Raw genomic sequence first — 12,710 nt, forward strand, 5'->3', positions numbered from 1 at the left:
TGACATGTACTCCCCTCTCGAATACGATCTAAGAATGGATATGTTGCTAAGAAATTGATTTTTAACCATTATATGAAATTCCTTAAAGAAAGAAAATACATTTAATTTATGATTTTAAAAATAAATCCATGTGTATCTAGTAAAATCATCAACAAAAATAACATAATAGGAGTAACCCCCTTTTGATATGGCTGGTGAAGGACCCCATACATCCGAATGCACTAATTCAAAAGGACGAGTAAAAATAAAGGTTCTATGAGGAAAGGGAATAGCTATCATTTTTCCAAAAATGCAATTCTTACAAGATATTCTTACAAGATATATCTTTATCATTACAAATATTTTCCTAAAAAAGAAAGGGATACATCTTCGAAAAACTAAGATGCCCAAGTATCAATACTTTTGTCTTGTATATAATTACAAAATCACTTAGGTAGAAAAGATAAAAAATCCATAAAGTAAAGATCGTCTCTCCTATGACCTTGACTAATCAGCTTCCCTGACTGGAGATCTTGCATGGTGTTGTAATCTTTAGATAAGAAAGAAATTTTGCAACCATGATAAAAAATTTGAGAGACAAAAAAAAGATTTAAATTTAATTTTGGAACCACCCTTAGTTTTTTAACAAGAATTTTTTGAGAATTTTTTAAGTCAAGTGTTCCAATACTATTTATTTTTAAAGAAATTTTATCGGTCGTTGAAACGTAAGATGAAGTAGAATTAGTGCAAACTTCGAAGAGAGCATTCTTACGAGGTGTCATATGAAAAGAAGCACCCAAGTCAAGAATCTGCATACCTGAAGGAGATTAAAAATATACAATGACGACACCCAAAGTAGAAGATGATTTAAGAAGTTGTTGAAGTGCCTCCAATATTTGACTAAGAGTATCTTTAGTATCTCCTCTATTTTTGTTTGATTCTTCTTTTTGGGTGTGATTTCTCCAACTAAAGTAATTTTGCCTTAAGCTTTGGGCATACTGGTCTAATGTGTCTCGATTCATTATAATGGTGGCAAATAACACCCTTCATATATTCACTATTAGAGTTGGATCCATTATATAGTTATAGTTGGATCCATTATATAGTTATTTTGTTTTACAAAGTGGGGGGACTTATAGGCTCTTACATTGGAACCCGACCTAGTAACGGCCAAAACATCACCATTCTCATTGGTCATGCCAATACAAGTTTCCTCTTGACATACCTCGACAAGAGCATCTTCAAGAGGCATAGCCTTGGTTCTACGAAGGAGAGAAGACCTCGCTTGTTCAAATCTCAGCCTTAGACCATGAAGGAATTGAAAAAAGTGTTCTTTCTCAATTTGCTCTTTTATAATCTCAACATCTTCGGGAGCCACTCATTTAAGCTCAAGAAGTTCTAATCCATCCCAAAGAAAAGACAAACTACTAAAATAATCCCGGACACACGTCCCCCTGCTTAGTGGATCTAATTTTGTCTTAACAAAAATATTATCTAGCAAAATCCTTTTGGGTATACATATCCTTAAGAAAGAACCAAACTTCATTGGCTCTTCTAAATTTAGCAATGTTAGCACATATTTTTATGTCAACAATGTTCATAAACCATGCCAAAATTTTGGCATGGTTGCTTTCCTAATCCTCTACCTTTATTTGATGTTCAGTGATTGCTTTAACATGATCATCTCCAACAAGAGTTTTCTCAATACCTTTTTCTATCTTAGTGAGCTTTAACGATGGTTCAAGAGTAGTGCCCATCGCAAAGCCCCAAAGTTTTTTTCCTCTAAGATGATTTTCTATAGTCAAAGCCCACATCAAGTAGTTGGATCCATTGAGTTTGAAGGAGAGCTTCACTCTTGATTCATGCTCCATGATGAAAAAGAGATAGCTAAAGAGAAAAAAAAGGCAACACACCTTGGTCACGATGTTCAATCACCACAGGCAAGACTATCAAGATCAAGAGAACCCAACCTGGCTCTGATACCATGTAATGAAATGGGAGATCACAAAAGATATCCCTAAACACACAATAACAACGCCACTAGATACATGAAGTCACAAGGCCACTAGATGCACAAAGTCACAATGTGCTTAAGCAGAATAGCACAAGAGAGCATAAAATAAATAATGTACTTTATTGAAGAAATGTTCTAAAACCACAATTCAATGAGAGGGGACAAGGTCCCCTATTTATACTACAAAGGGGAGCTCCCCAACAATCACAATGTGACCGTTGGGGAGGATCCCAACCAGAGTTACCAGAAGCTTCTTAGGTAGGTGGGAAGCTCGCTACCCGGAAACTCGCTTCGAAAGCGCGATAGTCCTCGCTTCGGAAACTTCATGGGAATCTTGATTCCCCCATGCTTCTTCTATGCTTCTCACACACATGGTCTATGCTTCCTATATGCTTTTCTCACATTTCTTTTCATGTTTTTCATGTATTTTCTCTCATGCTTTCACTCACTTTTCATGTACTTTCTTTAAATTAGTAACCATCATTGTTAGATTTTAACAAAAATTTAACTTTTTTACTCAAATCACGAAATATAAGAATGATCAATTTTATTTTAGTTTTATTTGTTTCTTGTTCGATTCCTATTCAATTACCATATTGCTTCATTTTTTTTAATATTTCGCTTTTAAATTGATACTTTGCTTCCCACTTCCTATAAATTTTAAAATGCCTCGTTTCTCGCTTCCGCTTCCCGTATCGTTTCCTGCTTCCGCTTCCTAGTTTGGCAACCTTGATCCCAACAGTCCTATTAAATGGACCAGCTTGTCCATGGTCAAACAGTCATAAAGAAAAAGTATAAAAAAAAAGTCCCTAGTGGACTGTGCTAATTACATAGTATATATATACATCTTAACAATGCACCTAATAATGAATCAATAGGATTGATGAACCCTAGTTCACAGATCTCATACATTCCCATAATGTAGGGTTGTGAACATACTGTCAATAATATTACACTTTTCTTTTTGAGAGGAGTGAAGAACATAATACTGCAAAAAAAAAAAAGAATATCAACGAATATTTGAATCTCCCTCCAAATGGAACAAACCAAAAGCATAGACAACTTTAGAAATATAAATGGATCCAGTGGATCGAGAAAATCAAGTTTCTTAGTTAAGGGGTGGACACAGAAGAAATAATTATTGACTCCAAGCTTAGGTATGCCATTCATTTTGTAGTTCTTGTCAATCTCTATGAACATATAGCCTTCTGTAGCAGCTGCAGTGCATTAAAGATGATGCCATCAACGAATTAAAAGCGTGTATAAGTGAAAAAAAGCACCTAATAGAAAGATCAAATATATTTTTACTATCAATTGATTACAGGGGTAGAATCTTCTAACTTCTGGTCTACAGCCATGCCAACATGGAGAAAGAATGGAACAGAAGTACATATATCCCATCAACTTGCAAAGAAAAGTTAACTCTTGCATTAAATAGTAAACCAAGTGTGTGTTTATAAGAGTAAATCATTGATTATAATAACTTCATTGAAAAAGATTATTGATAATAAATTACCATACACATCTTGTTGCCTTGTTCGTTTCCTCGTTTACAGTACTAACTCTATTCTTTTTCAAGTACATTGCCAGTAAAGCATCATAGAGAAAGACATACCATCAGGCAAGAAATTGTAACGGCACCACAAAATGCACCAACTTCTCGTAAGATGAACCGGGTGCAAGCATCCCTTGCCTAACAGGTTCAGAAAAAAATGATGCACAATTAGCATTTCAAGTAACTTATCTTTTATATGGCAGGCAAGAGAAAATAATAAGACTAACACAAAGAACATAGTACACTACACTGAACCATACATATAGTGAAATACACTGGTTTCAGGTAAGAACATCTTACACTGAGATCAACATAATGTCCGTAACAGGATCCTTCCACCTTAGTTGAGTTGACCCGCCATAAGGGTTTGACCATGTACAAGCTTATTTTTATGGGCTATTTTGTTGGTATACAAGAGCGCTAAGCATCAATTCAATCAGTCAGAGAAAGGCCCTGCTTAGTATAAACACAGAAATCGTTCTGGCAATGTCCCTGGGTATGATCAATTCTCAAAGTTCTCATACCGGGCTTTTAATAAAGGTAGAGTAGCCGAAGGCTAGACAGCTATTCACTCAGAAGCACTTATTCCTTCTCCTATTTCTTTATTATCTTCATTTTCTCATTTGTGTCTTCAATCTTTTCTCAAATCCTCTTCTAACCATCAAAGAAATGTTTTAGAAACCAACTCAAGGTCCCTGTGCATGCATTGTGCAAGATATGCACGGTGCACCTTCTTGCATATATCCTGTATGTTATACAGGTTACTATTGGTTACATAATTGTTAGATAAAGCTTGTTGATTCCATAATAATACATTTATTCTCACTATATGATTCTGTTAATACCATTAATTTTTTGAATAACTAATTTTTAAGGGTTATACTTTATATTGAAGTTTACAATTCAGTTCATGGCGCGTCTCAATCTTTTGCTTTTTACAGCATTGGTGTATACGGGGTGATCTTTTATTTTGTAAAGCATATTGAGTTGATGATTATCGCTGACCCCAATTGTTTTGGGATGAAGGCGTAGTTGTTGTTGTTGTTGTTGTTGTTGTATATTGAGTTGATGATTGAACCAGATTTCATGCGAGTGACCAAAAGCCAAAACTAACCTCATCTTATACAAAATAACCTTTATTATAATTCCATTCCATTATTAAAGAATTAATTCATGTAATATCTACAGAATATTGTCAACATGAGCAACTTGATGACAGGTATATAGTCACAAACCTATGCAAGCTAATGCAAAGCAAAAAATCAAAGATACAAAGTGCTACAAAATCCAACATGGTATCATGAATATTAGTATGGAAAAAATGGTTAGATTGCTAACCATAGTCAACAATATTGCCAATATTTTGAAAATATCATGCTATAATGTTTTTCTTATGCAAAAACCAATAAAAACACAAAAATATCACAATATTTTCAAAATATCAATATAAATATCAAATTATATCACAAACAATATCATGATAATATGATGATATTTTCAAAAAATATTTAAGCATATATTTTTTGTTCTTCGCCTCTTTATGTCAAATATTTCCTAACTGTTTCTTTATAACTTCGTAAGAAAAAACTATTTAAACTGTTGCAAGACAGGGTCCTTTGTGTCCACAGTTGGGTTGACCAGGTTGGATCACAAGTTTGACCGGGCTGGTTTAGTTGACTGTCATGTCTACAATATTGCAAGGGCATTATTGCCATAAAAAGTTGTAATGTTCAAAGATTTGGTATAAGGAAAGCAGATTGATTAATAACCCCCAAGCTTTTCTCGACATCTCCTTCCTCTTCTCATTCTAATCGTATTTGATTCTTACTCTTTCTTCCAACTGTGGATGCAGGTATAAAGGGGCTCTTGTTTTAGAGAGAACATATTATTTTATGAGATAAACCTATTACTTATTACCTTTCGTGTTATTCATTTTACATGCCGAGATTTTACCAAGAAAAAACACTTCGTAAAATCTTCTGGGAAAAACCCTTGCTGAAAAATAGATGGTGGCTATGTGCTAAATACAGAGGAAAGAATGAATGAAGCAGATAGAAAGGATCATAACTTGAAGAAAAAACATGGTTACCTGGAAACTGTTGAGTGCTGATTTTGCTACTATCTCAGGCACAAAAAAGAGACACGTCAACCATGCCCACGAAATCAGCTTCCTAGAATAAAATGTAAAGTATAAGATAGAAAAATATCAACAAAAAACTCAAACTCCTTAAATTGGTTCATCATAGTAACAGAAGCTTCATGGTCAGCATCAGTAAAGATGTAACAAAGAGGACAGTTTCCTCTGCTTGACCATGTGAATACTGGTAAAATCTCTCCTTTTTTTCAATTTGACAATAGCTTATGGACTTCTTAATAACACATATTAGTTGTGTAAGTTAATAGATGGTAGAACATAGATTCAATGGAAATCATACTAAACCTATCAAAACAAAGCATAGAATTTTAACATGGAACTGGTAAGAACCAAAAGACCAACCATTCTAAGTCATGCCATATTGCCACAAATGTGAATATAACCCACACATTCAGCAGCTTTTTTTCTGATCCCCCAAGTGGAATGTACATATACCTAGAATACCAAAATATATCAATATACATGTTATGGGCATGCTTTAAATTGACATATAAACTAGACCATTAGGTACCAGAGATACTGGTTTGCACCTAACTAGCCATTTATTAAAAGATGCATGCCAAGATTTCCAAAAGCCCTCCAAGCTGTAACAGTTATTGATACATCTAGGCATATTCTCAGGAGCTTCTATACCTCCTACCTGCAGTCAAGCAAGTATTCAAAAATTAATGATTAGCAGCTTTAAGGTCCATTTGCATAGAAACAAAACAATCCCAAGCTTATATAAGTTCTGCACCTACAGATATCTCATCACCTTAATACTTCTGTGCAGGTGTGTGTGTGTGTGTGTACGTGTGTGTGTGTGTGTGTGTGTGTGAGAGAGAGAGAGAGACCATGATGTCAATAATCCAATCAATGATTTTTTATCAGCTTCAATTTTTTTGGTCAAGAGAAAGGCCATAAGGGGGTTTCAAAGCTCAATGAGGACTCCATCTACTCTGATAGAGTTATGGACCAATTTGGCATGAATATTAGATGAGAACGCAAGCATTCTAAGACGTGTTTGTTTCTTATGTGTTCTGTTTCTCATCGAGGACTTCAATTCCACGTCAATTTAGAAATATGCTTAGCGACTGGCTTATAGGACCAGAGATAGGTTCACCAAGTCATCCATGTGTACTTTTCGGGTCGTAGGGTGGAACTATCGAAAGAAGGCTTGTAGCATTTTCTTTCCAGCTTTTTATAAACTCGTTTGGGGGTCTAGTCTACTACACCAGCTGTACGTAAGTTTAGTCAGAAACTGGAGGAACTGCTGCTGCAGCCACATTTACCACCCATGAGAGACATCCAACATCCCATTGTTCATCTCCTTCAAACCAAGCAGCATAAAGGATGAGTCCACTGGAGCTTGTAGAATGCAAAAGCAGGTTTCCTAATTGATAAAAAGGATGCTCGCTGGGAAAACATGATTCCTTGGGTTGTACATGTGCTGCTTACACTCTTGAAGGATGACACTTGGTGAATTTAGTAATAGGCAAGCTATGGTACCTCGACACTCCATTGTGCCCTCTGTACCCGTGTCGGCACGCATGTCCCCGTGTCCACATGCATCAACACCTGGACACACCATTTTACCCTCCATACATATAAGTTTGTATTCAATTTATAATTTATAATTATATTTTCAGTTTATAACTTTATATTTTCAGTATATAAAATATATTTTAGATATAGCATATATATTTAGATTATATTCAGTTTATTTTGAATTTATTTTTTATTTATGTGATATTTATTATATATACATATATATAGCCGTGTCCCCGTACCCATATTTTTTGGAATTGCCGTGCCGTACCCTCCGCACTTGTACCCGCGCCCGTACCCAGCTGACATAGTAGGCAAGCATCACCACACACCAAACCCCCACATCCGCCCCCCGCCCCCCCCCCCCCCCCCCCCCCAAAAAAAAAAAAGAAACTTGTTACTAGGGAAAAAGGATCTCTCCCCTTCATGTAATGAAATGGATTGAATCCAATAAACATGCAAGAGCACACTTTCAATCAAGTAGAATACTTGATTGAATCATCAAACCACCCACACAAGTGTCTAACAAATTTGTTATTGCATAGAGACACACAAAAAATGAGTTGAGAAATACAAGGCCTATTTATAACGCAAGGACTACAAAGGGAGCAGCTCAAAGTGGTTGTTGGACTTATGACCGTTGAGAGCAGCTCCAACAGTCACTTTGGAGCTGCTCCAAAAGGTACAACAACAACAACAACTACGCCTTCATCCCAAAACAATTGGGGTCGGCGATATGAACCAACAAAGAAAATCATTCTGGGTCTTCCACATGAATCCTTCTCCTCCATTCATTTCTATCCAATGCCATGCTTCAAAAGGTACAAAAAACAGAAAATAAAAATTACAAAAAAACAAAAGAAAAAGCAGGTTGTCAGCCCCTAATGGGTTGACGCCTATTACAGTGAAAAGATCAAAATACCCTTGATGGGTATTTCGGTATATAATGAACTCATATATATATATATATATATATATATATATATATATATATATATAAGTGTACATATTTTAACACCCCCCCTCAAACTCATGGTGGGACAACCGAGAGTTTGTCAAATAGAAATTTGAATCTAGGTGACGGAAACGCTTTAGTGAAGAAGTCTGCTAGTTGGTATTCCGAGAAAACGTATGGCAATGTGATGGTCTTCTTCAGAAATTCTTCACGAACATAATGGCAATCCATTTCAATATTTTTATCCTCTCATAAAATGTATGATTGCTTGCAATGTAGACGGCGTTGTTGTTGCCACAACATAGTCTAGATGTTCTGCAATGTGAATTCCCAGGTCTTCTAGTAGTTGTCGTAACCATACTAACTCAGATGTGATTGTTGTCATGGCACGATACTCAACTTCAGTGGAGGATACATTGCCATGAGATTAAGGAATCACCTCCAAACACACGTAAACCAGTGGTTGAGCGTCTATCATTTACATCCCCTCTCCAGTTAGAATCAAAATATGCAATGATTTCTAACGAGGAAAAGTATGATAAAAATAATCCATTATTAATGGAATTCTTAATATATCTAACAATTCTTATTACATCACTCATATGTACTCTAGTGAGAGCATGTTGAAATTGACTAACAGAATGAATAGCATGAGAAATATCAGGACGAGTAATGGAAAGATAACACAAAGCTCCAATCATTTGTCTGTAAGGGGGTTGAATCTTGTAAAGGCTCGCCATCATCTTTCTTCATTTTGGCATTTATGACCTCCGGAGTATCAACCCATTTTTCATCCGAGAGTCCTGATCGTTCAATGATCTCTACTGCATACTTAGTCTTTAACAAAAAATAACCACGAGGTGAGTAGGCAACTTCTATTCCAAGAAAATACTGCAAAAAACCAAAATCTATCATATCAAAGTTGGCTTTAAGCACATCTTTGATATGATTAACTCCCTATGTATCACTTCTTGTGATTATCATGTCATCTACATAAAGTAATAAGATCACTATTTCTGCATTGGAAGACTTAACAAACAACGCAGTGTCAGTAAAACAATATTTAAAATAAAGTTGTGTCATCACATTAATGAACTTATCATACCAAGCTTTGAGAGCTTGTTTTAAGTCATACAAGGCTTTGTGTAACCGAAGAGTTTTCCCATGTGCTAGGTTAAAGCCTAATGGGGGATCCATGTAAACCTCCTCATCCAGATTATCATTTAAAAATGCATTTTTTACATCCATTTGAAATATAGGTCATTTTTTAATTAAGGTTATAGCAATGAGAGTTCTAACAATTGTCATTCAAGCAACTGGGGCAAATGTCTCGTCATAGTCAATTCCATATCCCTTGGCTACTAACCTAGCTTTGTATCGTTCTAGTGTTTCACCGCATTTGGTTTTTATCTTGTACACTCATCTACATCCTACAGTTTTCATTCCTTTAGGTAATGTTTCGATTTCTCAAGTTTTTGTTTTTTCCAAGGCTTTTAGTTCATCATTCATGGCCTTAATCCATTCTAAATGATGTTTAGCCTCATGATAAGATTCTGGATCAGAATATGAGTGTATAGCCATTAGGCATGATCTATACCTTGGTTCAAAAGAATCATAGAATACAAATCTACTAGGGGCTTTTGAAATTCATATGGATTTTCTAAAACTAAAAGAATATACTTCCTGATTTTGAGAATATCTTTCTAAAGCACATGGTGGATGATCTTCGGTACGTCGAGCATAGGTTTGTATATCATTATGGGATGGGCTTATATCATTAGGACCCGCATTCACACTCTCACTTCCATTATGTGTGTCTTTATTTCTACTCTCATGTGTGTTATGAATAATTTCACGTCGTTCATGTTCATTGACAAGGTAAAAAAGAAACGAGTAGTCACAACTTTCTTGGATTTTTTTCTTGCAAAAAGCAATTTCATTTTCAAGAAAAGTGACATTTCGAGAAACATACAATTTGTTTCTTTCAATGTTATAACATCTATATCCCTTTTGGCTTTCGCCGTAGCCTAAAAAAAACACAAGGGATTGCTTTTGGAGAAAATTTGTCATTCTTATTGGTAAGGACAAAGCATTTGCATCCAAAGACCCTTAACCTTTTATAATTGGGAGACGTTTTAAAAAGTTTGTCAATAGGAGAGATTTTCAATGTTTTTGAAAGGCATTCTATTTATCAAATAGATTGTCGTAAGGGCGGCTTCGGCCCAAAAAGCTTTTGGAACATTTCTACATACAAGAAGTGTTCTAGTGGTTTCAATAATGTCTAAGTTTCATCTCAGCTAGTCCATTTTGTTGAGGAGTATATGGATACAATTTTTAGTGAATAATCTCATTTAGGTCAAGATAATTTTTGAATTCTTTTGACACAAATTCTTCTCCATTATCGGTTCTAAAGATTTAAATAGTAGTTTTAAATTGATTCTTAATATAACAATGAAATTTTTTAAAACACTCAAATACTTTAGATTTTTGTTTTAGAAAAAATATCAAAGAATGTCTACTATAGTCATCTACAAACACAACATAATAGGATACCCCTCCTTTGGATAGGACTGAAGCCGGTCTCCATACATCCAAATGTACTAACTCAAATGGGTTCTTAGTTATAAAATGTCATAGTCTAAAGGGCAAAGACTTTATTTTGCCAAGAATGCAATCTTTACACACAAAATCTTTTTCTTTATAATTTGAAAGAAATGGAAACAAGTGTAATTTGGTTACGCCAAGATGTCCTAGTCTTTTATGCCAAATTTCTATATCTTTTTTTTCACAAAATTACAAAATGGTTTTTTGGTAATTCAAGATTGTCCACGACATAGAGATCCTATCTTCTATGGCCTCGCCCAATCAGCTTCCCACACTGGAGATCCTATATTAGACAATCATTAGATGAAAATAGTACTTTACAACCATGGTTTGTAATTTAAGAAATTGATAAAATATTTAAATTTAATTTTGGTACTACTCTAATATTTGGTATGTGAAAGATTGGATGTTTTAAAAAAATTCAAAACTTTTGATTTTCAAAGATGTTTCATCAGCAGTTGAAACATAAGTCATTTGGGTTAAACTTACATTCAGATAATATAGACTCATTTGGGGTCATATAAAAAGAGGCACCGGAGTTAAGGATCCAACAGGTCTTACCATGGTCACCACTTGTAGATATGGCCGCTCCCGAAAAAGAGGGAGCTTGAGCTTTAAGCATGGGTTGTAATGCCTCCATTAGTTGAGCCAAAGAGAGCGAGTCAATGCACTTGGAGCCGTCTATATCACTCCTTTCAACCGAGACAACTCTTTATGATCATCCTTCTTTCTTTTGGGACAAAAAGGCTTGATATGTCTCGGTTCGTAACAATGATAACAAATTATCTTTTCACCTTTTTTGTATTCATGATCACCCCTCTTTTCATTTCTCTCATAGTTGTTGAGGTTTCTTCCATTCTCATTTTTTATAAAATGAGGAGGTTTATAGCTTCTAGTATGATTATCGGGCTTTGACATGGCAAGCACGGTTTCTTCATCTTTTAAAACAGAAGGCTTTTTCAATTTATTTTCTTCCATAGTTTATGCTTCAAGAGTTTTCACTATGGAAGGAAAACCTCCTCTATGAAGGAGAGCCGACATGGTTCATTCAAATTCGGGTCTAAGCCCATTAATAAATTAGTAGAAATGTTTCATTTTAATTTGATTTTTACGAAGTTCTACATCTTGTGGATAATGCCATTTTAGCTCAAGAAGAGCCAATTCATTCCAAAGAAGAGAGAGTGCATTATAGTATTCCCTAATGCTCATCTCTCCTTGAGTCATGGTTCTCACCTTGTTTTGAACATTGCATGCGTGCAATATCTTTAAGACTATACATGTCTTTAAGATATTTTCACGCATCACTAGTGAAATCAAATTTCTCCAAGCTAGAATACTTGTGAATATCCACACTATTGATGAGTCATCCAATTATTTTGGAATGGCCCATCCTCCACTCTTTCCATTTTTTTCATAGTCAGAAAACAATTTTACCCATTTCTTCTCATTGAAGAGCAACCTCCTTCCTATTCTCAATTTTTGTAAGAATGAGCTTAGGCTCCTTTTTGGTACTATCCACCAAACCCCATAGTCATTTTTTTTATATTTTGTGTTCTACCTTGGATGCCCACATCACATAGTTTGTATCATTTAGGCGTGTACGGGAATAGATATTATTACTTCCCTCTCATTCTCCATTTCTTTACAATGCGAAGAGAAAGGGTAGAGAAAGAGAAAGAGTGGGGAGGAGAAGAGAAAGAAAAAGAAAATGTAATACAAGACTTGCTTGAGAGATGGCATGATTTCCGATGCAACAATCCATGATTTGTTGTATCCGCTGAGCTCATGATCCTGCTCTTGATATTGTCACGATATTTTCTCTAAAAATTGCTTTTAGACCACCAAAGCTCTGATACCATGTAATGAAATAGATTGAATCCAATAAACATGCAATAACACACTTTCAATCAAGTAGAATACT

General features: G+C 35.1%; 1 protein-coding gene across 2 annotated transcripts in view; it reads right to left on the reverse strand.

Moving 5' to 3' along the window:
- The window catches only part of LOC149822879 (MBOAT (membrane bound O-acyl transferase) family protein), an 84,016-nt gene that overhangs the window by 21,749 nt on the left and 49,557 nt on the right, over nucleotides 1-12,710 (reverse strand). For both annotated transcript variants that reach the window (XM_089981298.1, XM_089981299.1), the window contains 4 exons: nucleotides 6,234-6,343; nucleotides 6,046-6,138; nucleotides 5,638-5,719; nucleotides 3,609-3,686 (listed from right to left, as the gene is read on the reverse strand). In XM_089981298.1, the coding sequence (XP_089837424.1) occupies nucleotides 3,609-3,686; nucleotides 5,638-5,719; nucleotides 6,046-6,138; nucleotides 6,234-6,343 (363 nt within the window). The remainder of the gene's footprint in view (nucleotides 1-3,608; nucleotides 3,687-5,637; nucleotides 5,720-6,045; nucleotides 6,139-6,233; nucleotides 6,344-12,710) is intronic.

Source organism: Nuphar pumila, chromosome 11, assembly GCF_984573655.1.
Source record: "Nuphar pumila chromosome 11, dmNupPumi1.hap1.1, whole genome shotgun sequence".
In the NCBI taxonomy this organism is placed as follows: Eukaryota; Viridiplantae; Streptophyta; class Magnoliopsida; order Nymphaeales; family Nymphaeaceae; genus Nuphar; species Nuphar pumila.